This window comes from Capsicum annuum, chromosome 9 (assembly GCF_002878395.1).
Source record: "Capsicum annuum cultivar UCD-10X-F1 chromosome 9, UCD10Xv1.1, whole genome shotgun sequence".
NCBI lineage: Eukaryota > Viridiplantae > Streptophyta > Magnoliopsida > Solanales > Solanaceae > Capsicum > Capsicum annuum.
Window position 1 is genome coordinate 217881964 of NC_061119.1, and position 27103 is coordinate 217909066.

The 27103-nt window shown below is 35.8% G+C and overlaps 5 protein-coding genes across 6 annotated transcripts in view; 1 reads left to right on the forward strand and 4 right to left on the reverse strand.

Annotated features, from left to right (window-relative positions):
- Positions 1-1239, reverse strand: part of LOC107840812 (60S ribosomal protein L39-3) — a 4561-nt gene extending 3322 nt beyond the window's left edge. Inside the window, exons 1-2 of the mRNA XM_016684744.2 lie at positions 1084-1239; positions 892-995 (exon numbers count right to left, since the gene is read on the reverse strand). Of these exons, the coding sequence (XP_016540230.1) occupies positions 892-995; positions 1084-1086 (107 nt within the window). The 5' untranslated portion in view covers positions 1087-1239. The remainder of the gene's footprint in view (positions 1-891; positions 996-1083) is intronic.
- A 672-nt stretch (positions 1240-1911) lies between these two features.
- LOC107840813 (PHD finger-like domain-containing protein 5A) lies at positions 1912-4866 on the reverse strand. 2 transcript variants are annotated; one of them, XM_016684745.2, is made up of 3 exons: positions 4720-4810; positions 3642-3959; positions 1912-2504 (listed from the first exon to the last, which is right to left on the reverse strand). In XM_016684745.2, the coding sequence occupies exon 3, from the start codon at positions 2479-2481 to the stop codon at positions 2149-2151; it is 333 nt and encodes a 110-aa protein (XP_016540231.1). In that variant the 5' UTR covers positions 2482-2504; positions 3642-3959; positions 4720-4810; the 3' UTR covers positions 1912-2148. The 2 variants fall into 2 exon arrangements, 1 of the variants encoding a protein (XP_016540231.1); XR_001665309.2 differs by lacking the exon at positions 3642-3959 and having other exon boundaries at positions 4720-4866.
- A 3343-nt stretch (positions 4867-8209) lies between these two features.
- Positions 8210-13631, forward strand: LOC107840814 (two-component response regulator ARR12). The gene is made up of 6 exons (XM_016684746.2): positions 8210-8964; positions 10415-10567; positions 10641-11033; positions 11129-11205; positions 11302-12510; positions 13216-13631. The coding sequence occupies exons 1-6, from the start codon at positions 8817-8819 to the stop codon at positions 13285-13287; spliced, it is 2052 nt and encodes a 683-aa protein (XP_016540232.1). The 5' UTR covers positions 8210-8816; the 3' UTR covers positions 13288-13631.
- A 3273-nt stretch (positions 13632-16904) lies between these two features.
- LOC107841807 lies at positions 16905-19746 on the reverse strand. Its single transcript, XM_047396647.1, has 4 exons — positions 19495-19746; positions 18555-18629; positions 18422-18458; positions 16905-17262 (listed from the first exon to the last, which is right to left on the reverse strand). The coding sequence occupies exons 1-4, from the start codon at positions 19594-19596 to the stop codon at positions 17186-17188; spliced, it is 291 nt and encodes a 96-aa protein (XP_047252603.1). The 5' UTR covers positions 19597-19746; the 3' UTR covers positions 16905-17185.
- A 3429-nt stretch (positions 19747-23175) lies between these two features.
- LOC107840815 (temperature-induced lipocalin-1) lies at positions 23176-26384 on the reverse strand. The gene is made up of 2 exons (XM_016684747.2): positions 25629-26384; positions 23176-23861 (listed from the first exon to the last, which is right to left on the reverse strand). Exons 1-2 carry the CDS (start codon positions 25998-26000, stop codon positions 23679-23681), a joined length of 555 nt encoding a protein of 184 aa, XP_016540233.1. The 5' UTR covers positions 26001-26384; the 3' UTR covers positions 23176-23678.
- Positions 26385-27103: the final 719 nt, after the last annotated feature.

The window sequence follows — 27103 nt, forward strand, 5'->3', positions numbered from 1 at the left end:
AGTTCACGTATGAAAGTCAAACAAGTAACAATTGTGTTTCGATAAATAAGTGGCAATAACTCAGCTAGTAAACTCCCACACCTAATAGGTCACATATGAAACTCAAACAATTGGCGATAGTTCGGCTAGTAAACTCCCAGACCTAATAGTTCACATATGAAACTCAAACAATTGACGATAGTTCAGCCAGTAAACTCTTACACCTAATAGTTCACCTATGAAACTCAAACTATTAACAGTTAGTGTTCTGATAAATCATTGGCAATAACTCAGCTAGCAAAATTCCCACACCTATTAGTTCACATACGAAACTCAAACAAGTGACGATAATTCAGGTAAACTATTACACCTAATGGTTCATGTATGAAACTCAAACAACTAACAGTTGTGTTTCGATAAATAATTGTCAATAACTTAGCTAGTGAACTCCAAAATAGCTGGAAACAGCCTCTATACTTTGTGTTTCGATAATAATGGGCAATAACTCAGCTAGTAACTCTCACCACACCTAATAGTTCACATATGAAACTCAAGCAATTCACGATAGTTCAGCTAGTAAACTCTTACACCTAATAGTTCACATATGAAACTCAAAAAATTACCAGTTATGTTTCGATAAATAATTGGAAATGCTGCCCTTCTTTTAATAACTCAGCTAGTAAACTCTCACCACACCTAATAGTTCACATATGAAACTCAAACAATTGTTGTTTTGATAAATAGTTGGCGATAGTTCTAGTAGTAAATTCACACCTAATAGTTCTCGCATTAAACTCAAAAAATCGGGATACTTTAAGTATGGTTTGTACTATAATAACTAAACATAAATTAAAAACAAATTAATATCACAATACTCCAAATTTTTAACAATTATTGAATATGAATAAATACCTGATAGTGTTATCAGTTCTCATACGGATCCAGTAAGGAATTGGCCTATTCTGTCTCTGCTTCTTCGCTAGCTTCTTCTTTATCATAAATGACTTGTGAGAAGGCTACAATAACAAATAAAAATGCAATTAAATCAGCTTAATAATCACTTATAATAAGTATTAACTTTGAATAATTTGAGCAGAAACTCACCATTTTTGCTGTTGGATATTCTCCTGATGGCGGCGCTAAAGCTCTGAAGCTGAATTGGAATGCTAAGGACGAATAAGAATTCTAGGGTTTGATTCTATATAAGGATGTAAGTGTACTACGAGGCCCACTGGGTCAACATTCTATTTGGGCCTAATAGCCTTTCGAAATTAGCCTTAAAAGTTAGCCTTCTGAGTAATAGCCTTTCGAAATTAGCCTTAAAAGTTAGCCTTCCGAATAATATTATGTTTATGTATTGCTCAATCTCAGAGACATAATATTAACAAATACGAAATTATTCCCTGTTCGCGCCGTTTGACCACCCAAATGGTCATGCCGACCCCAACAGCCCACACCCAAATGGCCCCATCCGCCCAAACGGCCCACACTAGGCCGCTCCCCAGCCTCCCTAGCACGCCCCGATCAATACTTTCACATCCTCTTATGTTCAACTGAGGATTTGTCTCATTTACTATAACATGTTATAGATGGTTTGTGTTTGCCGAAATTATTTAATTTTAGCAGAATTGTCAACGTTATTACTTTAGCTTCCTCTTAATTCAAGCTGCTTCGCTTAAAGCCATGTTCGAATTCTTCAAAAATACACTACCTTTGGATAATCCAATATGCACCCATCGACTTTTTTGAATAGTCCGAGCAACATAAGTTCATCCTACTCTTCCTAACTGCTCTATTTCTTGGATCTTCAAAAAGTTTGAAGATGGTGGATATCGGATTCTCTGTTTATGTCATGTGCCCTTCTTAATGTGACTACTTCCTATTACAAATCCCATCAACTTAAATTAACTTACTTCAACTAAAGAACAATAGTACAGAAAAAACAATCACGATAGAAAGGAATTAGATGTTCGAACAGTCAATTAACGTTGGGATATTGTTGCATGGGTTTATTGTGATACCAGCATGTAATACAGCATGATCCATGGAAATATAGTGAACAAGTTACATAGCCTGTACTCGAATGCCTAATTTTGACTTGACACCGTCATACTAGTACAAAACTCCAGTAGCGAACTTCATCGAAGGGTAGAAAGAAGTATCCAGCCCTCATCTCTTCTTGAAACCATATTTTTTACGTTCATAAAACAGATCGGTCTTGGCACTACCGAGATTGACTATCTTTGGACAACCGTCCCTATCTTTCTCCTGCTGAGTACATTCCTTGCAATAGTAAGCATCAGAAATGCCAACACCTCCGCAGATGACACAACGACCTTGAAAGGATCCATAGTTGCACTCATCACAAACTCGGACAAGTGTGCAAGGACGGACGTATGAATCACAAATCACACATTTCCCATCACACTTCTCACAAAGTCGCCCGATGGCTATTCCTGGCTGCTTCCGGCACATGATCAAATCAGGATGATGCTTGGCCATATTTCTAGCAGTGACGTCTTAACCTGGACAAGAAGAATTAAGCAAGAGTCATTAGCAGACAGCATAAAAAGGGGAAAACAATGTACTCCTTGGATCTATAAGATAATGTTCGTTGTCGCAGGAAGCATAGTGTCAAATATATAGGACCAGGAGTAGAATTACAGCAAAGAAATCATTCTGATTGGTAAATAGTAAGTTAAAAATCAATCACGTCTGCCAAGAAGCAGAAATAATAGAATCCTATAAAGTAGTAAATATCATCACCCCTAATGTTAACGTATTTTGCTACCATTTGTGAGGTCCTACAGATAATGAAAATGAAGGAAATAGCATATCAGTTACAGCTTACAGAATTGCCCGAACTACAATTCTCCACGGAAATCCAATTACCCTAATGCTAACATATCTTGTTACCATTGTGAGGCCCTACATATAACAAGGAAAATGAAGAAAATAGCATCAGTTGCAGAGTTGTCCAAAACAACTTTGATTCTGTCATCTTTGACAACGCCTAGATGAAGATTGAACTATCTCTATCCCCACCCCTTTAGCTCCTGTTCTTTTCTCCTGATAAGAGTTTTGTCGAACATAATGGACAATGGTGCAGACCATGGAAAAATTTATGAGTTCCACCATGTTGAGGAGATAAAAGGTGAAGGCAATATCAATTAACTTGTTTCTTAAATTTTGGACTGTCTAGGCCTATCAGCGCGATAAAGACTTGGACCCTCATGGAGATTTTCCCAATAGAAATCCACTTCACTTTGCACTTTGCAAACATAAACAGCAGTATGCACCTCTGATTCTAATTCTTCACGGAGAGTAACAATGATATCTTCATGAGCACTACCAGAAATTGATATGGTGAAACCAGTTGGTTATTACTAGCCACTTTTCATGGTTTGTTAAGATGCATGCTTTACAAAGACTGAATTTAAAAACTTGCAGAGAACTTAGCTTCACTATCCTACATTTCATTTCGCAAACGAAACTGATAATTAGGAGAATACCATAAAGGCGCAGAGAAGCAAGAAGTTCAAGTTCTTTCGAGTTGTGAACCTACACTTCAACTCATTTCATACAGTCGAATTTTTAGCGAATCACTTTCTTTTTCATGATGAAACAGTTGCCTTTTAGTCCACAGGATAAGGAGTCCAAACCTCAATTTTGAACACCTATAGAAGCATCTCCTCGCCTGATTCCCTTTTTCCTTGGACACGCTATAAAAGAGCCTTTTGCTTACATGTCGTTTGAGAAGATCTTAATCATTATTTAACGTATACAATCATTGAAACTTAGTAATTTGCTGAATAAAGTGAAGACCGGATTCAGATCCCAACGAAAGGTGATTTCTTCCTATTCGCTGAAGTTGGTAAGCTGAGTTACCGTCTTACCTCCACCTATAATAGTGTGAGGTGGCAGGTTCCAATGGAATGGTCAAGGTACGGCCAAACGAGTCAGGACACAGAACTCTACAACTATCAAAAAGAAAGAAAAAAATCAAACTTTAATGAGTATAGTTCTTCCACAAGCACATGACTAAGCTACTACTCCTATCAGCTATCAAGAAACATCAATTTCGACATCTAGGAAAACAGTGATTATCTTGTGAATGACTCTTAAGTATCATTTTTCTTTGAGGACTTAAGTATCTTTCTTTGTTTGTTTCTTGACGTGCTATATACAAATCAAATGCTTTTACTATTTACTATCGTGGTTAACAAGGACGTCCTTATTCATAATCTAGTTATTTATTCAACTGCAACAAAGGTAAATTGGTGTAATACTGCTAACTCAATCCATCACCAAATAAAACGCTGTGAACTCAGTTACTCACATCTAAATCTTCAACCAAAACAAAACTAAATAATTAGCTGAATTCCTTCACAATACCACCGCGATATGAAACAAAACATGATTAAAGTAGCTATTAACAAAAGCAAAAAATCAACCAAAACGAAATAAAATAATTAGCTAAATTCAACCACAAAACAAACACAAAATCAAACAAATTAAACATGATTAAAGTAGCTAAGACAATACGACATTAAGTAATTTTTTGAATTACTCCCTGAAAAAACCGCAATATCAAATAAAACGAAATTAAAGTAGCTACTAACAACAGCAAAAATTCAACTATGACAAAACTAAATAATAAGCTAAATTAAACACAAAACAAAGACAATATCAAACATAAACATGATTAAATTAACAATTTAAGAGAGATTTAACGCAAACCTCAATCGAAGACCAGAAGCTTCTAGAAGACTAGAACCCAAAGCCGCAGGGGGTTTGTTTTAGCTCAAAAGGAGTATTGAAAATGACCCGATAAAATATTGAGGCCGAGGGCTTTATATAGTATGGGTTAAAGGGTGATGTAGCCCAATCCATCATGGGCCTAAATTTATGGGCCTCATTTGCACAAAATGGAAAATCACTTTTTTCTTCCTTTTTTTATAATTTCAATGAAAATTTTTTAATTAAAATCAATAATTGTTAAAATATTTTATGTCTTGTTAAAATGTAATTCACTTATGTGTATATATATATATAGTTATAGTTATAATAATAAAGTGGATGATACGATATTGTATTGAGGTTCATTGATTAATGACCTGAGACAATTTTATATGAATAAGACGTTGGGTTTAATTCTTAATGCACTGGTGTGATGATTTAATGATGACTAAAATCAATAACATACTTTCAATTAAAAGTCAAGAAATTCGTTCTATTGATTTGCTCCATTCTCTTTACGTGAATGTGGTAGCAACACATGACATATCTATAGGTAGACAAGTGATTGAGTAATGTTGCGGGTTTTTTGCGACTTTTCGGTGGGTGTTAGCTCACGGTTCAGTGGTGGGTTCGGACTTCAAAAAATATTTGGACAAAACTTCTCGGGCGGTTCCCTGATGGATTGTTAAATGGATCGGGCTACTTTGGTGAGGTAAGGAGAGCCATTTTTCAAGTTAAACGGGCGAAACGATAGGAATTGCGGGTCTTTTACAACTTTCGGTGGGTGTTAGCCTACGGTTCAGGGGTGGGCTCAGACTTCTGAATAAATTTTGGGTGAAACTTCTCGAGCGGTCCCCTGGCGGTCTATTAAGTGGATTCAGATGCTTTGGCGGGGCTAAGGAAAGTCATTTTCCATGTCAAGCGGGTGAAACGGTAAGAATTATGATTTTTTTCTGCGACTTCCAGCGGGTGTTAGCCCACAGTTCGAGGGGTGGGCTTGGGCTTTGAATTTTTTTTTTGATGAAACTTCTCGGTCATTCCCTTGACGGCCTATTAAATGGATCGAGATGCTTTGGCAGGTTAGAGAGAGTCATTTTCCAAGTCAAATGGGCGAAACGACAAGAATTGCGAATTTTTTGCGACTTTTGATGGGTGTTAGCCCATAGTTTAGGGGTGGCCTCAGGCTCCGAGAAAAACATTGAGCGAAACTTCTCGAGCGGTTCCCTGAGACCTATTAAATGGATCAAATTGCTTTGGCAAGGCTTGAGAAACCCATAAATTATAGTTTTTTTGCGACTTTCGATGGGTATTAGCCCACGATTCGAATCATAATGCTAAAAATTGGTTAAATAATAAATTTAACAATTACTTTCACACTGTCATCCACAACATAACAAATTATGTTACTATTGTAGATTTGAATCTTTTCATAATAATGACACAATGAGGATTACTTAAGTTAATGGAGATCATTATGAATCCGATTCTCGAAATTAATTGGTAGCATATGGTTGACCAATGAATATTATTAAATTAATTAATTAAAAGTTCACGGTACCATATTATAGTTAAAAGAAAAACAATTATTACATCTAGTGCTTAACCTTTTAATGCTACTTAATTTCTTGAGGTGAATTTTTTTAAGATAAATATTTCTCTAATTAATTTGAGTTTATATGTATAATCTATTAGTTAGCTATGAGTTATTTAGCAACATGTTAAAAGACAAATTTCATAATGTATTTTTACACTTTTTAGTAGCGTGCACAAAATAATAGTCGATTCATGTAAATTCATTACATTTATATTGTGGAAATAAATCAATTAGATGATTCTATAAGAGACTTATTATCCTCTTTAAAAGAAATAATGTTGTTAGTATTATTAATGGGGTGACTAATCATTTCATAATTAATTAATTAATTAATTAGTGCCTTAAAAAGTTTAAAAATAAAAGATTAAATCACGTAAGTCAAAGAAGGTAATGACTAAAATGAAAGTTATGTAAAATAAAACTATAAAAGGAAAAATATCAGAAGCATTCAAGTACTAAATCATTATTAATTGGAAAAAATTTCTCAATGAATTTCCCATTTTATAAAAACTTTAGTTCCTCTTTAGATTGAAAAAATGTAACTATAAAAAAAAAAAAACTTTATTGTATAAATCATGAATTCGCAAAGTCAACCATCTCCCTTTCTATGGTTATTTAATTTTGTTTTTGCTCGACAATGTTTCTAGATTAAATAAATCCAAGTAAGATCCCCAAAAAATAAAAATATTAAGCATATGATTAGTTAATTAAGTTTTTTTTTTTTTAGTTTTTACTTGGTGTGTGGTATTCTGATTGAGGATCAATTAAATTTAAGTTTGCGTCAGAAAATAACATATAAAAAGTAAATTAACCCCTAATAAAATGTCTAACGCTTGCATTAAAGTCCGACTGTATTTCGTTCCTAACAAGAATCAACTAATTTGCAAAAGATTTTTTTGAAGTGTGAATATTGATTAGTTAAATAAGATTTTTTTTCCTTATTTTTTCATTTGGTGAACGGTATTCTGATTGAGGATCAATTAAATTTGAGTTTGCGTCAGAAAATAACATCTAAAAAGTAAATTTACCCCTAATAAAATGTCTAACGCTTGCATTAAAGTCCGACCGTAGGACCAACTAATTTGAGTTCGCGTAAGAAAATAACACATAAAAAAATAAATTTATCCCTAATAAAATGTGTAACGCTTGCATTGAAGTCCGGTAAAATTATCCTAATAAACCGTCTAACGCATGCATTAAAGACCGACTATATTACATTTCTAACAAAGAAACCTCTCAAAAGTGAAGCGGTCCATAACAAAGTATCTAAGCAAACAACGGTTACAATAGTAAAGTACTCTCTAACAAAAACGATTTCAACTCGAAACGTCTAATTGAGAGGCGGACCTAGAGTGAAAAATGCGGTGTTCCGGTACCCGTTAAACTCCATGCAAAATAAGTATAATTATATAAAAAATGTATTAAAATTAATATACGATGAAAAAAATACCCATGAAATCAAGAAGACAACCGAGTGCTTTGATTTCCAAGGCGAAACCTTAAAACTTCAGGCGTTAATACATGTATTTGAACCTTCCAAACACCTACGCCCCTTAAATTCTGGACCCACCACCGATCTGATTAAGTATTAACCTTATCACTTCACCATTAAATTTTTTCCCAAACAAGAATCAAGATTAGTTTGAACATTACAATCTAACATAATCAATAACTGAATAATTTTTTTTTATAAAATCATTAAAAACTCATTAATCCAATAATGTTTTTATCGATTCGATTTGTTGGTCGGTTCGTTTTTTGAACGCACTAAATGTACATGGAGATGAGTTACATGTGATAATTTCTCAAAAGTGTACAAAAAAGCTCACTTCCAAATAAGCATGCTTCTGGTTCCCATATATAAGTTAAAATAGAATAAAGTTGAAAAAAAGCTTCACACAAACCATATATATACTGGCAGCTGCATAAAAAATTATAGCTTTATGTCCATATATAACCATAGCCTAAATGGAATTTTTCTTTTTTTTTTATTACTACCAATGTCTTTTTGTGAAAAAGTTGAGGTCTTTCTGGTGAATAAGTGTTAAGGGGGGTGGGACGGGGTGATTTTAAAAAAGTTTTTTTTTTTTTTTTTTAATTTATATGAGTTGAGTTTAAAATATAAGTTTTAAAGTTAAATTGTTACTAATACAGACGGAATTAAAAAAGGAAAGTGAATGATGTTGATTGGTATAGAGGGAGGGAGTATATGATTTGTTACCATTCACTTTTGGTTTAGCCAATCACCATCATTTTTCCACATGGACAACTTTTTAGTCTACTTACTATAACTCCAAGTTCCAATCCTGTCTCTTTTTATTTTGTCCCCTCTTTAAAGATCTCTTGTTGTTCTTGAGTTTTTTGATTTGTGGGGTTGTCATAAAGATTCTTGAAAAGTGATTCTTTTGTGGTTTTTTTGTTAAAGTTGTAATCTTTATCATCAGATTTTGTTTGGGTGATTTTTTTTTTCTCTTGTGGGGTTGTTGAATTTGTGGTTCTTGAAATGACTCTGGAGGAAATTAGAGGAAATATGAGTGGTGAAAGGGAGAACTATGATAATTTTCCAGTTGGTATGAAGGTTCTTGCTGTTGATGATGATCCAATTTGTTTGAAGTTGTTGGATGGATTGCTTAGGAAATGCCAATATCAAGGTATATCTATCTGCTTCTCTATGTTTTTGCTTAAAGATTTCATTTTTTTTTGAAACCGGTAAAGTTGCTGTCATGTGACCACAAGGTCACGGGATCAAGTCTTGGAAATGGCCTCTGGCAGAAATGCAAGGTAAGGCTTTGTGGTGTGCCCTTCTCCAGACACCGCGCATAGCGATAGCTTTAGTGCACCGGGCTGTCCTTTTTTTTTTTGGGTTTTGGTTTATCAGTTGGAGTAGTTGGTAAGTTTTCCGAATTGATTTTCAGTTTGATGTTATTTGTAATTTCTGTTGTTTGGAAGATGTTTTCTGTTCCATTATGAAAAATTATAACTTTGTTTTTGATTCAGACTTTATAAAAGGAGCAGTTTAGATTTTAACTTCTAGAATATGGTTTTCAATTGTTTTTCATAGTTCCAAGACTTTGTCATGTTCTATCGGAAACTGTCTCTCTACTTCATCTGAGGTAGTGGTATCGACTGCAAACGCGTTACCCTCCCCAGACCCCACTTTGTGGGAATGCACTCTGTATGTTGTTGTTGTTGTAGTTCCAGTACTTTGTCATGTTTGTTCAATTGCTGTTAATTTTGCTTTTTCTCTTCATGCATGGTTCTTGTTTCTTTTAAATTGGATTGTTGCTTTTCAACAAAGAAATTCAATAACAACATACACAGGTGTAATCTGAAGGGGAGTCTTGGAGTAACTGGTAAAGTTGCTGCCTAGTGACTAGGAGGTCACGGGTTCAGGCCTTGGAGACAGCCCCTTGCAGAAATGTAAGGTGAGGCTGCGTACAATAGATTCTTGTGGCCGGGCCCTTCATCGGACCTTGCGCATAGCGGGAGCTTAGTGCACCGGGCTGCCCTTTTTAACATACACAGTGTAATCTCAGGATTGTTTGGGGAGGGTAGACTGTATGCAAACCTTACACCGACCTCGTGGAGGTAGAGAGGTTGTTTCTGAAAGACCCTCTTCAACAATGAAAGTCATAAGAAAAAAGAAGGAATCTTGAAGTTCTTTTGATTTGATTATGGCCTTTTTAACTTGACTGTGTAGTTGAGCTTAAATGGATAGCTCACGCCAACTTGTTTGGGATTGAGGCGTAGTTGTTGTTTGTCCAACTTAATGACGGAGTGATAATCAAGTCCGGATTCTCCATTTGCATTCTCAGTTTGGATAGTCTGGTTTGAAGCCTAGTTTTCTCTTAGATGTTCATGACAGGTATGGTGTGTGCATGTAGAACTTACTTTTCAGTTAAGTGGGATTTATGTAGCCCGATTCTAACTTGTCTGGGACTGAGGCGTAGCTGTTGACATTATTCATGACTGCTTTGGAGTTCAACTATGTGTACTATTGTAAATTTATCGGGAGATTTGAAACTTCCTAACCTGATTTTCTTCATTTCTTTCCATCGAAATTTAAGTTGCATTTTCTGAATGTGATCTGTTGTTTCACAGTAACTACGACAAGTCAGGCAAGAACGGCATTGAAGATGTTGAGGGAAAACAAACATAGATTCGACTTGGTAATCAGTGATGTCCACATGCCGGATATGGATGGCTTTAAACTTCTTGAGCTTGTTGGTCTCGAGATGGATCTTCCAGTCATAAGTATAACTACCTCCATTTATCTTAATTGTATATCTGTCATTTCATTTGTTGATCTTTGTACTTTTGTATCCAGTGTTGTCATCAAACAGCGATAGCAAACTTGTAATGAAGGGAATAACTCACGGTGCTTGTGACTATTTGGTGAAACCTGTCCGGCTTGAGGAGCTGAAGAATATATGGCAACACGTAATAAGGAGAAAGAAAGTTGAGCCTAAGAACTGGAACAAGTCTAATGATCAAGACAAGGCTAACCAGGGAGGCGTAGAAGGTGAGAGAGGATCACAGCTTTCAGGTAATGCAGATCAAAACGGGAAGGTTAAAAAGAAAAGGAAGGATGAAGAATATGAAAGCGATGAAAATGGGAATGACGATGAAGATTCTGCAACTCAGAAGAAACCTCGTGTTGTTTGGTCTATAGACCTTCACAAGAAGTTTGTTACAGCAGTCAATCAGTTAGGCCTTGAAAGTAAAGTTCTTTCACATTAATGTTGCAATCTTCATCTGTTTTTATTAAGCATGTTCCCGTATTAATGGACTATTTTCTCAATCGCGTTGATGCAGAAGCTGTCCCTAAGAGGATACTTGATCTGATGAATGTCGAAGGACTTACAAGAGAGAATGTGGCTAGCCATCTCCAGGCATTGATCTCTCGTTGTTCTTTATAATTCCTTATGTTGCATTTGAGTCTCGTTTCTTTATATTCTTACAGGCGCGTCATTCTTTCTGTGCTACAGAAGTTTAGGCTCTTCTTGAAAAAGTTCAACTCAGCAGAAGCTCAGCAAGCCAACATGGTGGCTGCTGCATTAGGGGGTAAAGATTCTGCATACATACGAATGGGGTCACTGGACGGGCTTGGTGATTTTCGAACATTGGCTGGATCAGGAAGGTTCGGTCAGGGTCAGGCTAGCTTATCGTCATATGCATCAGGAGGCATGCTTGGCAGACTAAATAGTCCCGCTGGTGTAACCCTTCGTAATCTGGCATCATCACCTATGCTCCAACCTAATCACGGTCAAAATTTGAGCAACAACGCCTTGATGAAATTTAATCCAAATGTTCCATCTGCAAGCCAGAATGCTAATTTGTTCCAAGGGATTCCTGCGTCGTTGGAGTTTGATCAATTGCAGCAGAGTAAGTGTGCCACGCGCATGGGAGAATTGAATCCTTTGGTTGGTAGCTCAAACAGCGCTATGTCCAATGTCAACAATCCTATTTTGCTTCAAGTGAACTCCGAGCAATCGCTGACAGGGGCAGGAATTGGAAATCAGACTTCGCTCAACATAACCACTTTAAGCTCCGAGGCATTCAATACTGGTGTTGTAACTGGTTCTTCCAATTTTCTAGACCATGATAGATATAACGAGAATTGGCAAAATACTATCCAGCCTCTTAAGTTTCAGTCAAGATCCTTTCCGTTAACTGAACCTTTCAGCAACAGCCATTTGCCTCAACGAGACAATGATACTTCAACTGGCCCTCATTTGCAAAACAACCCTGTCGATTTTTCAACCTCCACCATAGTTTCCCTTCCTTTCGAAGCTTCAAGAGGAGAAACACAATGTCGTGAAAGTTCAGGGGGTGCCGTTCAGATTATGAACCAAGCAACCTGCCAACAGTGGCCCGATCAGAACCAACATTATTCCCACAACTCGAACAATATTTTTGGCAACTTGAGCTCTCAAGTTTCTAGCAACGGTGAAATGGCCTCTTTAACTCATCCTATGGACCAAAACAATGACATATTCTGCAGAAGGGTGGAGACATCTTTGACAGGCAGATCAAATGGAGGTTCGTCAACACACATGCACGACAGCGAGGGTGAAAAATTAACTCATCACTCGAGGACAAATGAAGACCATCTCTTCCAGCCAACAAAGCAGCAATATAGTTTTCTTCCTCAGGGCTATGGCTCCTTTGATGATCTAATGAGTGCAATGAAACAGGTAAGCCAACCACTTTTGGTCTGTCTTTCTTATGTATTTGAAGCTTTCGAATTCTTTTTTCCTACGTTTAGTCATAGATTCAGACAAGGAGAGCGCAAGCTGGCCTAGACATCTCAATATAATAGTAAAAAGTAACGTAATGAGCTACTAGCAATTCGAACTATGCCTTCTAGGGTGCTCTAGATGCAATTAGCCTCTCTACTCAATAGAATTATGTTTTCAAGCTTCGCTATGCCTCTCTCTCCGAGAAGTATTTGTACCGACAGTCAGCCCATCGACTTGATGCAACTACTTTTACCGGTTATGTATGGTCTACTTATGAAATACATTTGAGACTAACCATAGAAGATATGATCCTAATGTTTCAATTTTAGATGCAAAAAGTTCCATGTAATCTCGTAGTCCCTTGAATATCGACATGAAATGGGGATAAAGTGTGTACAGATCGATCAACATCTGCACCCAATGTATCTATTCTTGCCTTCAATTCTTAGGCTCATTGTTTGATGCATCTCTTGAATACTTCTATTTGAGGTTCAATTTTTTAGTCCCCTTAGCTGTTCAAAAATGCTGTCGCATCTGTGTCAGATCCTCCAAAATGCACTTTTAGAGGACCCCACAGGTGCCCATAGACGTTTTTGAAGAGTCTGAGCAACATTGCTTTGGCATGTTAACGTACTAATGGATTTTATTTGCGAAATGCAGGAGAACGATGGCGCGATGTTAGAAGGGGGAGAATTTGGATGTGATGGTTATTCTCTTGGTTCAGGTTTATGAAGTTTTGTAACTTGGCATCTTACGGACATAGCAAAATTTTATTTGCTCATTTAGGAGTCTCTAACAATATATGCTTACAATGCTTTCTTTTTCATTAGACGTTATCGATCGTAGAAAACTCTGAAATGCTAATTACTTTTTCTACTCTGAAATGCTAATTATTTTTTAAAGGGCCGGTTCTGTGAGTTCAACTGAATCATTTGCATTCATTCCCAACTCTCCATGTATATGCAGATTCTTTTGAAATGTTGAACTCGCTGGCTCTAGATCCTATTCGCTTTTGAAAAATCTGTATGTACATATTTTTGAAAAATCTAGAATTGCATTTGGCATGGGCGCGCCAAGTACTGTTTTAATGTGTGTTACTCGAGCCAACAGTTTTTTAGAAATAATTTCTCTACTTCCACGAAGTAGGAACAAAATTTGCGTACATTTCTTGTAGGATTACACACTATGTTGTTGTTGTTATACCGTTATTTGTGAATGCGATTTGACTAAGAATATTATATTTTGATGAAATTGTCAACACAACAACATACCCAGTATATTCCCACCAAGAAATGACATACATCAAGTTGACGCAAAGTTAGAGAAGCGCGACAAGCACATAAATAGTCAGAGGAAGAAGATAGCCACGCTAAGCGAATAGGCCACATAAGGGCTTGAACTTGAAAAAAACAAACGACATAGATAACGTTGAAGCAAAGTTAGAGAAAGCGCAACAAGCACACATATAGCGAGAGGAAGAAGATAGCCATGCCAAACGAATAAGCCACATAAGAGCATAGATAACGTTGAAGCAAAGTTAGAGAAAGCGCGACAAGCACACATATAGTGGAAGGAAGAAAATCAGTTGATCCATGAAACAAAGATATAAATAAGCCACAGAAGGGCTTGAAGTTGCCAAATACAGAGCAAAATGTAAGCACAGACACTATTTGGCCTCATCCACACAAACGGCTCATACTAGGCCATTTTCAATGGTCTGAATATAACAAAACGAAAAGAGATAAAACAAAATTAGAGAAAACGCGATAAGCACATATGCAAAAGGTAGATAACCATAACAGATCAGATATATCGATCCCAAGTTACTTAGAACATAAAGACATGAACAATCTGATCTTTACGTACATACTGATAAACAGATGCTCCTGAACTATGACTAACATCAGTCCTAAGAGATAGTTAGGTCACGCGATAGCCGATAGAAGGAATAATCAAAGAGGACTACCCGCGGCACTGCATTAAGGAGTCCTGAGCCAAAAGGGCTCTTTTTTTGATCAAAAATTCCAAAAGGGACACTTAATTTCCGAAAAAACCAAAACGGACAAAACGCTGTGGGGCCAGCGACGCTAGACACCCAGCGACATATGCATGTTTCACTGTACAACAGCTTCTTTTTTTGTTTTGTGGAAATGTGTGGATATATTGTTGTTGCATTCTATTGTAATTAAAGAGAGTGCCGATAGAATAGTGTGTTCGAATTTCCCAGTTTTATTAGTTATTTTCACAATTTGATGAAATATTTCTAAATTAGTCACATGTTAAACTTAGAAACATTTACAGAAACAAATATAGCTATTTATCATTCAACATATGCATTTGCATTCCAAATTCGACAAGATTCATAGGCAATATTCCAGCAAAATTAATTTGCGCACTTGACACTCACTACCGGCTGATTTTCGAACTCTCTCACCAAAAATACTCTCCGCTGAGTTCAGAAGTAACGTATCCATATGATATGAGTAGTCATTTAAATGAGAAACATAAAGTATAAAGACATATGAAACAATTGAGCCATTGACACTTTATATATATTATCGTTTTATCACAAATGATATTTACATTATCTTCCAATGTACCGAAAATAATATCTATTCTACATGAAATGAAGGCAGCAATACAAACGTATGAGAGAGTGATTCAGACAAAATCTTCAAAACGCAGAAACTCAAGCTGCAATAAAATGTAGAGATTGGTGCTGTCAAGAGATAACATTGAGAGCTTGAGCATTCCGAGCAACCTTGATTGATAAACACGTCCTCCAAAGTTGTATCAGAAAAACCCCAAGCATAAACTGTGAATCAACTCCTTGCTTTCTCAACAAGTTGTGCAATTCTGACCTCTTGCTTTGGCAACTCAATCTTCTGTTGGGGAGAGGCGTCGCACCATGTGCTTCATTATCCGATGATGTTTTCATCGGAAACACATAAAGATCCTCCGTATCTCGCCATCCATCAGAGGAGTGCAAATCAGTTGCAAAAATTAATGGTATCAGATGAGAGATCGAAAAATTGTATAAATTGACTCAGCACTTGCAAGCATTATATTTCAAACCTAACCTTTAATCTTACTTATGTACACATGCTGTTATTCCTATCACAATAATACCTGGTCCACAATCTCATAATAGCGAGTGTGGTGTTTTACATGTGCTGCCACATCAGCATAATTCGAAAAAACAATAAATTTATTATTTTCATAAATTTTTCTTTTTTCTTTCTAATTTAATTTTTTCCCTTCTTCTTTAGTGTCTGAAACCTTCATTGTTGTCAATGTCCAAAACCTCCATTACCTCTATTACACCATATTCACCACCATAAACTTTATCCTACCAACAAAATTACCATAACAATTAATTTCTTCTAACACTATTCTTCATCCGTAAACCATCGTCTTTTCTTAAAAAAAATAAAAAATCCTAGCTATAATGGCTATTATTGTTTCAAAAAATGGCCACTCGACTGTTGGCCTCTGTTTTTTAAATGATAATGACCAACACATTTCCTTACTTTTTCTATTTGTTTTTCAGCTATAATTTTTCTTTTTTAAAAACTAATATGGTAGCAAGCTCCATTTTTGAATGGATTAATAATTAACAGACAGAGAGGAGAAAGTCGACAATGAATCCGACTTTTACTACAAGAATTCACCGAAAAATATCCTTGCTATGAAGTTTTATATTTTTTTTTTTGGAAAACATCTTAGCCAAATTGATTGTAATTTCTGGAAATGCACAAATTTGAAAAATGCGATTGCTTGATTTACAGCTCCGGCGTGATCGATAACTAGAGTCGATGGTTGAATTAAATTGGGAGAAGAAGAAGGAAGAGGAATTTCATCCAGCAACTGAGGAGGAGGATTATTTTAATTTTTTCCTTTTGTTATTTTTAAATTCTGACGCGCCATTTTTTAATTAAATAATTATGTATTTTTCACGTCAAATCTAGGTCGAGGAGGAGGAGGAGGATTATTTTAATTTTTTTCTTTTGTTATTTTTAAATTCCGACACACCATTTTTTAATTAAATAATTATGTATTTTTTACGTCAGATCTAAGGAGTAAAAAGTATCATGTTTTTATAGTTTAGGTGTGTAATAGATCACTAGTATAGTTCAAGTATGAATTCGATTTTTCTTAAATAGTTTGGGGTGGAAACAATGCCTTTTCCCACTCTTTGGAGTTCCTACACAATGCATGTTGCCATCAACGAATATTCCTGGTCGATCACATAGATGGTCTGCTTCTTCCATTGAATGAGCTGAACTTGTTATCCTTATGAGTAGGGAAGGAATATTCCTAGTCTTTGGGCTATGACATGACACACAATCTTTGAGGAATACAACAATATATCCACACATTTCCACAAAACAAAAAAAGTTGTTGTACAGTGAAACATGCATATGTCGCTGGGTGTCCAGCGACCCCAGGCGACTTGCAAGTCGCTGACCAGCGTTTTGTCCATTTTGTTTTTTTCCGAAATTAAGTGTCCCTTCTGGAATTTTTGATCAAAAAAAGAGCCCTTTTGGCTCCGGACTCTGCAGTAAGAAGAAAAAATTATTTGACCTCATCCTCGCTTCTACCATTTTTCTGTATTGTCGCTTCGTCAAGATTAGACGTGTTTCCACATCATCCTTGGCCAGATGAGGGAAGCGGCCGGGGCAAGCTGGAAGGACAGGCGGGATTTCCCTACAAAGAAGAGCAGAAAAATCATCAATGGTTTCATACCATATTTTTTATCATACAACATTTGAATACATTATAGTTACATGGCGTTGAAAATAGTACAGTTTTTACTCGTTCGGCCATGGGAATAGTACAGTTTTTACTCATTCGGCCATGAAAATAGTACTTTTTTTACTCGTTCGGACATGGAGACAGTACAGTTTTTACTCGTTCGGCCATGAAAATAGTACAGTTTTTACTCGTTCGGTTATGAAAGTAGTACATTTATCACTACAAATTACTTACAAAAATACAAATACAACTTCAATATGTATCCACAGCCCAACACAATCTTGATTTTCAAATACTTCATTTTTTCACTTCGAAAACAAGAACTACATTTTTCTTTTCAAATTTCACAATGAAACATGGCCGAACTTCACATATATTTCACACATGGATAAATCTACACAAAAAGTGATCACACCATACAGTTGTTACATAACATACTACAACAACAACAACAACAACAAACCAGTGTATTCCCATATAGTGGGGTCTAGAGAGGGTAAAATGTACGCAGTCCATACCACTACCTCCGGAGAGACTGTTTCTGATAGACCCCGGCTCAAGATAAAGAATAGTAAACAGAGTCGTAATAAAACATGAAACAATAGAAATAAGACACCGACAAAGTAATACCCTACACTAAAGAATCAAAGGCACCCACCACCCTATACCCTCCTACTCGCAGTTCCAACCTATTGACACAACCCCAAGACTACCATCCCAGCTACCCCAAAACTCTCTTAACTATACCGGCTACGACTCACCCTCATGATGCTACCCCAAAACTCGTTCGGCCATGAAAGTAGTACATTTATCACTACAAGTTACTCACAAAAATTCAAATACAACTCCAATATGTATCCACAGCCCAACACAATCTCAGATTTTCAAATACTCCATTTTTCACTTCAAAAACAAGTACTTACTACATTTTTCTGTTCAAATTTCACAATGAAACATGGCCAAACTCAATACAGTTGTTACATAACATACTATATAATAAAATTTATTTTTGATGCTATCGTAACCATACGATATAACATTATATTTAAATTGACAATACAATAACAACCATCGAAACAAATAAGAAAAAACTCAGAAAAGAGAGGTATACCCTGGACTAATTCTAAGTTGAGGTAGTAACCTACGCCCTGAAACATACAAAAAATAAAATAGAAAATCAGTTACAGAAACCAGTGATTATGTCAAAAAAATACCATAGAGTATAATCAGTGTATTATTAGCACCATTGATGCATCCAGATTATCCTTGTGAGACAGTTTCTTCACACGCCTTTTAGGAGCTTTAACAGCTTCTGCATCCTATGTTTCAAAAGTAAAGAATGAATTTACAAACAAGAAAAACTCAATACATATTCGAGCCTTTTTTTGGGCTTATTTTTGCCCTTTTTGGCTTAATAATAAGCGTTTAAAAGCTCCGATTATAGCATTTCTCTTCTACAGCCTAACAAAATTCAAAAAAAAGATTAAAATAGAAGAAAAACTCATACATATTCGAGTTGTTTTTTTGCTTATTTAAGCCTTTTTAGCTTAAAAATAAGCGTTTAAAAGCTACGATTATAGCATTTCTCTTCTACAGCCTAACAAAATTAAAAAAAAAAGAGATTAAAATAGAAGAAAAACTCATACATATTCGAGCTGTATTTTCGCTTATTTTTGCCCTTTTTAGCTTAACAATAAGCGTTTAAAAGCTCCGATTTTAGCAATTTTCTTCTACAGCCTAATGAGTTTCAAAGAAGAAAAGGAGATTGAAATAGAAGAAAAACTCATACATATTCGAGCTGTTTTTTTGCCCTTTTTAGCTTAACAATAAGCGTTTAAAAGCTCCGATTTTAGCACTTTTCTTCTACAGCCTAATGAGTTTCAAAGAAGAAAAAGAGACTAAAATAGAAGAAAAACTCATACATATTCGAGCTGTATTTTATTTTTTGGCTTATGTTTGCCTTTTTTAGCTTAATAATAAGCGTTTAAAAGCTCCGATTATAGCACTTCTCTTCTACAGCCTAACAAAATTAAGAAAAAGAAGAAGATTAAAATAGAAGAAAAACTCATACATATTCGAGCTGTTTTTTTCGCTTATTTTTGCCTTTTTTTAGCTTAAAAATAAGCGTTTAAAAGCTCCGGATCCGATTTAGCACTTTTCTTCTACAGCCTAATAGGTTTTTACCTGTTGATGCTCCTTCGTTTTCTGCTTCTTATCAATGTGATGTTCTTCTTCATTCTGCTTCTTATCAATGTCATGTTCTTCTTCTTCATTCTGCTTCTCCATCGCCGCTCGTCTTTCGTTGATTGATGTGAATACGTTTGATGTGAATGTATCAGAGATTTCAGAGTTTTCGGGATTTCAAATATTAATAGATGTACTAACACTCTGTTTGAATAGTGGTCATGCATTATACCTTAATATCGAGTTTCTAGTTGAGCATCAAACTTTTTTTTTTTTAAAAATTTTAATAGCATATATCTGTCCACTTGAACACATGTAAATATGAGATTGACGTAAATAAATACACGTGTATAAACGAAATTGGCACGTATATTACATCATTTGACACGTGTATTACACCGTCAGCCACCGAAATTGGATATAGAATTTCGGGGAATTAAATTCATTTTAAAAAGTTTAGGGTAATAGGACCCGTAAAGTTCAGTATGCTCAACTGAAAATTCAGTCAAAATTCAGATATTTTTGTGAGTATTATCCTTACATTATATCGTGTTGTATTGTATAGTATTGGTATTGTTTTGATAAATACAATGTTCGATTGAATTATATTTTTGTCGTTATCACATAATGTTATAGATTAGCAATTTTGAAGGAAGAAGCTACTTAAAAAAAAGTAGACAAAGGATAACACTACTATAAAAGATAGAGCAAATGATAAAATAAGAAAAAAATGCCACTAAACATAAAATTCAATTATGATATAAGTTTGTACTTTATTATATGTACATATTTAGCAGTTTTCTCAATACAATATTATATATCATCAAGAATTACATGTCAATAGAATCTAAGTAATAAATGTGCTTGAAATTATTACTAAATTTTGTCCAACTCATAAAATAAAATGTGCCTCCACCCCACCTATAGCTAATGTCTAATCCCAACCAGCAAAAAGTATTAGCGCTATAAAGATCAACGATTCAATTATTGTAAAATAGAATTATAATACGCTCGCCAAATCTAGAAAAAATAAATAAAAATCATTTTTATTCCTCGAAAACCCCCAACTATATCACTATTAATATTTCTTGGCGCACTATTGACAAAACCACCTAAGCGCTAGGCGCAATATGAGTTGAATCAGTTATGCACACTTCATAATTAAAAAGTAAAAAAGAAAGATAATGGAGAATTGACTGAAATATGCACCGAATACTTTTCGAGTGACACCTCCAAAAGCATACTATTAAATGTATTACAAAGTTATCATTAATATTTAGAAAAATTCATTATTTTATTATGTAGTCCTGACATTAGGAATATAATAAATTTTCTTTTTAAAACTATTAGTTTTTAGCTAAATGGAAATAGAATTTTGTTTGATATTTTAAAACTTTAAATTAAATTACTAAAAAATTATTATCCTCTAATAAGATTTTTGAGAACAAGAACCAATGTATTGTATTATAACAAATGGCATTTTGCTAACTTGAAAAAACTTTTTTCTAAGTTATATACATACTGCCTTTTTGCTGCATAGGTACACTACACACAGAGAAAATGACAACTCATATAATAAAAACAAAATAGCAACTGGTTTTCAATTTTGTGAATATACTATGAAATTATGTAATAGCATATTAATGTTCGGTAAAATGTAACTTAAAATTACTACAACTGTGCATTCACCAATTTTTTTCTTTTTGTTTGGTAATACAATATATTTAACCCGAGGATTACTGGTCATTAGTAGCTTTACTTTGTAACACAACGCATGTAGATGTTGTTACTTTGTAACACAACACATGTAGATGTTGTATTAGATGTAATGGAACAATTACAAACTGAGGACCTTTGGACAATCAAGTTCGGACAACGTTGGACTCAATATCCTTAAAATTATTGTATTGGTCACATTATTATAATGGGATCTGTCATATGCCTATCAGGTATACCGCTTCAGCGAGAATCTGGTTAAGGCGTCGTTGAAGAGGTTTATACCCCATCCACGTGACCAGTATACAGTTATTAGTATACCATCTTAGTTTTGTTTTAGATGTCTTATTTTGATGTTATTAGGCTATACCATCTTAGTTTTGTTTTAGATGTCTTATTTTGATGTTATTAGGCTAAACTTTAAGCAGATTGTAAAATTAAAGTAATAAAACAATATATTTTCCAATTAAATATAGGTGTCAAAATATTCCATCATAGCATTAGTATACCTTCCTTGTTCATTGTGGGTTGGTTGTTTGTCAGCACTGATTTAGCTTACAATGTGTTTGAAGCCCTCGGCCAAATGTGCGTGGACTAGGGAATGGATCGAATAAACTCTCCTGGGTTTGGAGAAATACCAGACGAAGCTTTACTTAGATAGGGCTTTGATTGGTCTTTTTTTTTCTTAGTGATTGGAAAGGAGGGCGCCTGGGTATGTTATAGAAAGGGTAGGTGGAAGCATCGAATGGCGGCTCGACAGGGAAGGAATGGGAAATTGTCAAGGATGAAAGTCTAATTCCGCTAGAGAAAGTTGAATATGAATTAAAACAAAGGAGAGTTTCTACTCAAAAAGTAGTGGCAGGAAAGGAAGCAAGGTCGAAATCCATCCTCTTTTTAAAACTGGGTAATGAACGATCCACTAAATGTCTAATCCAATAAACATATGGTCGCCTCAGAGTGTTATGTGATAAGATGGTGCCTCTCAAGCTTAAAGGCAAATTCTACGCAGTGACAGTCCGTCCGGCCACGTTGTATGTAGTGGAGTGTTGGTCAGTCAAGAACTCCCATATTCAAAAACTGAAGGTGGCGGAAATGAAGATGTTGCGTTGGATGTGTGGACTTACTAGAGGAAATAGGGTTAGGAATGAGGCGATCTGGGAGAAGGTGAGAGTGACTTTGGTGGAGGATAAGATGTAGGAAGTGAGCCTGAGATGGTTTGGGCATGTGATGAGGAGGGACACATATGCCCCAGTTCGTAAATGTGAGGCTATCTTTGGATGGTTTCAGGCGGGGTAATAGTAGGCCGAAGAAATATTGAAGGGAGGTGATTAGATATGACATGAAACAGTTACAACTTACTGAGGACTTGACCTTAGATAAGAAGATTTGGAGGACACAAATTAGGTTCGAAGACTAGTGTGTGTTGCTGAGTCGTAGCCGGTTGTTAGGAGAGCTTTGGTGTAGCCAGGCTAGTAGTTTTAAGGCTGTATCCTAGGTTGGAGCTTCTAGTTAGGAGAGTTTGGGTGTGGTGGGTGCTTTTGGTTTGTTGGTCCGTAAGTGTTATGGTATTACTTTGTTGTTGTCTTACTTCCTATTTCTGTTATTCCATCTTGTTTCATGTTTTATTACGACTTTGTTAACTGTCCATGATCTTGAGTCGGTGATTTATCGACTGCGTACATTTTATCCTCCCCAGACCCCACTATGTAGGAATACACTGGGTTTGTTGTTGTTGTCCCGTGTGCTTAAATGCTTCTAAGTTACCAATACCAACAATTGATGTGAAATCCTAGCTTGTTTGTATTCAAGAATCTTCGCGTCAAAGAAAATGTAGTTAATAACCCGTCATGCAAGCCTCCCGCTGGGGCCTACAATGCCAAAAGCGTGAGAAACCCCATCGTTTTCCTTTCCACTTTTTCTCCCCCATGTCGCGGAGGAGAGGGGGGATAGGGACGTAAAAAAAGGGGAACTGTCAACTTGTTCAACATTTCACACAAGATTCAAATACAAACCACACTTTTAGTACTATCAACTTCACATAGTTTCCATCTGTGATGCAGTGAATAGGGCTGCTCCACCCTTAACCAGAGGTCGAGGGTTCGACCCTGGATATGGAGAAAACTCTTTTGGGAGCGCTGCCACCTTAATGGGTCCTGTAACGTGCGATCCGGATTAGTCGGGGCTCCGATGCGAGCACCGGACACCGGATTGAACCCCCCCGCCCCCCAAAAAAAAAAAAAAAAACTTCACATAGTTTCAAAGGAAAAAGACTACTAAAATCATAATCTTAGGATTCAATATACTAAAGATTGTTTTAAACACTCATTTCATTGGTCTTTGTATAGTTTTCTTTTATACCATTGTACTTTCTTTGCCTGGGGTCTAACGGAAACAACCTTGCTACCTCTCCGGAGGTTGTGGTATGGACTGCGTCACTGGGTCTGTTGTTGTTGTTGTACTTTCTTTGCCTATTTTCCAAGGATTGATTTGATCCACCATATTCCTTTGTCGTCCTTGGGGCCATCTTCACTTGGCGGGGAATCGGATTGTGGTGTCTTGCGAAGCTTACTCACATCGTAGCCTTCTGCTTTACCCTTCTCAACAAGCTGGTTATAAATCTCGTCATCAAGATGTGGTCGTCTACATAATATCTGCAAAAAACAAGCATCCATGTTACAAAAAATATGCAAAAACACTAGGCGATTTCTTTCGATTTTTCCAAGCCTTAGTGGACAGATTTGCCCAGATACACCGTGGAACTAGTCGAGGTGTGTGCAAGCTTGGCCAGGACGCCATGATTATGTAAAAGAAACAGATATGCGCAATTCATAGACTAACAAATAGAAGGCTTGGAAAGAAAAATGGTGCCGGTGTAACTAAACATACTACTACGGTATGAAAAAATAATGCCTAATGTTCTACTAGTAAACGATAATCGTTTCAATAAGAGGAGGAAGAGAGAAGAAGACGAGAATTAGCATATAAAGTAGATATTCGATCCGCCTTATACTTTTCTAAATCAAGTGAGTGTATAATGTCGTGGCACGCCCAGGATCTTAGGAAAGGGAAAGCTTCAAATGATAAATAACAGGATGAACATGCTCAATATGACGATCATTCATGAAATTTTATCATAAACTGCAAACTGAGATACCGCAAAGTATAAATTGTTTCATGCAACTAAGGTATCACCGGCTTGGAAGAACTAAAAGTATCATAGACTTGATATAACTCGTCAAGAAAGTTACAAGTGAGAGCAGATCATCATAACAATGACAGAAAAGCTAGCATGTTGATAGAAACAGTCACTCGATGCTGGATACAATTATCATCAAATAATTAACTAATAAAATCCTACGAAGCTCTTCTTGAAGTTAGATTTACATCACTATTATTTAACAACCAAGAAATCCCCGAGAGTCGGTGATGCACGGTTCAGAATTTGGTGTCACGTAGATAGCCTAACCCAAGTCTCAAACAAGTGACATATAGCTCACACGGGGACAACTTAACCGTTTCTCCAAGGCTCACCTTCAACCTGGTTTCACATCTAAAAGAGCAGTCTAATGCACAAAGCATTACAAGTTCATGTAAGGTCCGTGGAAGGATGGCACCCAAGGGTGTATGATGTAGGTGGCCTATCCCGTCTCGAACTCATGACTTATAGGTCACGTGGAGACAAGACTTTACTGTTGCTCCAAGCCTCACCTTCAACATGATTTCACATCTATAAAGAATAGCCCGATACACAAAGCATTACACATTCATGTAAGGTCCCGGGGAAGGGTGGTGGCACGTCCAAGAGTGTATGATGTAGGTAGCCTACCCCATCTCGATTATGATGACCTATAAGTCACACAGAGACAATTTACATTCGTTCCAAGGTTCACCGTCAACACGATTTCACATCTATGTACTTACACTCATCCATTTTTTTCTATAACAAATGATAAAGACAACTACTTTGAATGTCAAAAGGTAGTACTACCTCTATTTCAATCTGTTCGTCCTACTTTCTTTTCTAACCCATTTCAAAAAGAATGCATCTTTCCCTTTTACCGGAACTCTTCAATCCTAAAACTTTTTAGGTGACATGTTTAAGACCACAACATTCAAAAGTTCTCTTTTACTCTCTTAAACTCCGTCTCCTTAAAACTCCTTGTCGACAGTGACAGAGCGAGGATTTTCATTGAGGAGTTCAAAATTATATATACAAACTAGTCGAAGGAGGTTCAACATCTACTATATATGCATAAAAGATATCTTTAACCATGTAAAAATAGTATAAAAACAGTATAATTTTTCATCGAAGGGGGGACAGATGAACCCCTGGAGCAAAGGTGGCTCCGCCACTGCTTGTTGTGTCGAGTCAAAACCAGACAAACAAATCGAAACTGAGTTAGTAACAAAGAACTTACCCATAGATACCTCCTACTAGGCTGACCAATCAAAGCATACTGATAATCCTCATCAATATACAAAACCCAATAATCACCAACAACAGGAATAACAGGCAAGAATGGTGGAACATAAAACTTCACTTTCAATTTTGCCTCATCACTTTTTGGATCAGCCTTATAAGCAGTCCCTTCAATATAATCCCTTTTCCCATTACACCATGTCTCATTCAACACATGTATAGTTCCATCTTGGTTCAATGTGTATGTAGCTCTTGTGTCTGCACCATCTTTTGGTTGAAATCTTGATGGAAATGAAGCTATTTCATACCATCTACCAATGTACTTCTTCAAATCAAGATTCTTTACCACCTCCATCACTTTCGATGCCATTGTATATATATATATATTTTTTTGGAGATCTTTTAACAAATGGGGTTTTCAAGATTTTGGAGAAAATGAGGTTTGGAATATTTTTCTATATTTCTTTTTGAAGATTTTTAACAAATGAGGGTTTTCAAGATTTTGGAGAAAATGAGGATTGGAATATTTTTTCATTGATTTTAGGAATTTAGCTATGTGTGCATATATATAGGAGGGTGAGATTTATGTTATGGAAGGAATATGGATGGTTAAGGAACTTACATTTTTGGGAAATTGCTTTTTTCTTTTCTTTGTATTTAGGAGGATTAATCAACTTTACTTTTCGAATGTGTATTACGTATTCAAATTCGTTTGAACAAGCGAGAAAATAGAGGAGATAGAATTCGACATTGTTAGATATAGGAAGTAGTTTTTATTTTACATTTCTTTATTTATCGGTTAAACATATTTTTTTAGATGTTAGAAACTTGGATACGCTAGCGATGACACACAGAGGAATAATTGACTGAATTAATTTTGAATATGTATTACGTATCCAAATTCATTTGAACAAGCGAAAAAATAGAGGAATTTTTGAATATGTATTACGTATCCAAATTCGTTTGAACAAGCGAAAAAATAGAGGAGATAGAATGCCATATTTGTAGATATTGTTCATGTTTAGTCCATTCATTTACTAATTATGATATAAGATCAAAATTATATGAAGGTATAGCATATATGTCATGTACTTAAGAATTGGTGTAAATACAAAGTTTGGACAATTTTTATCAAACTAAGAGTTATGCGCCTTATAGTTCAAATTGTGATCATTTTGATTATTAATTTATCACCTCAGCAATTCATTGTGATCCATTTTGGGAAGTTGTGAAGTAGTTCACTGGTCTATAGTTAAAAAGGCAGCCTGTGCACTAAAGCTACCGCTATGCGCGATGTTTGTGCACTAAAGCTACCACTATGCGCGATGTTCGGAGAAGGGTCCCACCATAAGAGTGTATCGTAAGCAACCTTACCTTGCAATGCAAGAGGCTGTTTCCAAGGCTTAAACCCGTAACCTCGTCGTCACATGGAGGTAACTTATTTTGATAATAAATTTGATCATTGTAGAGTGA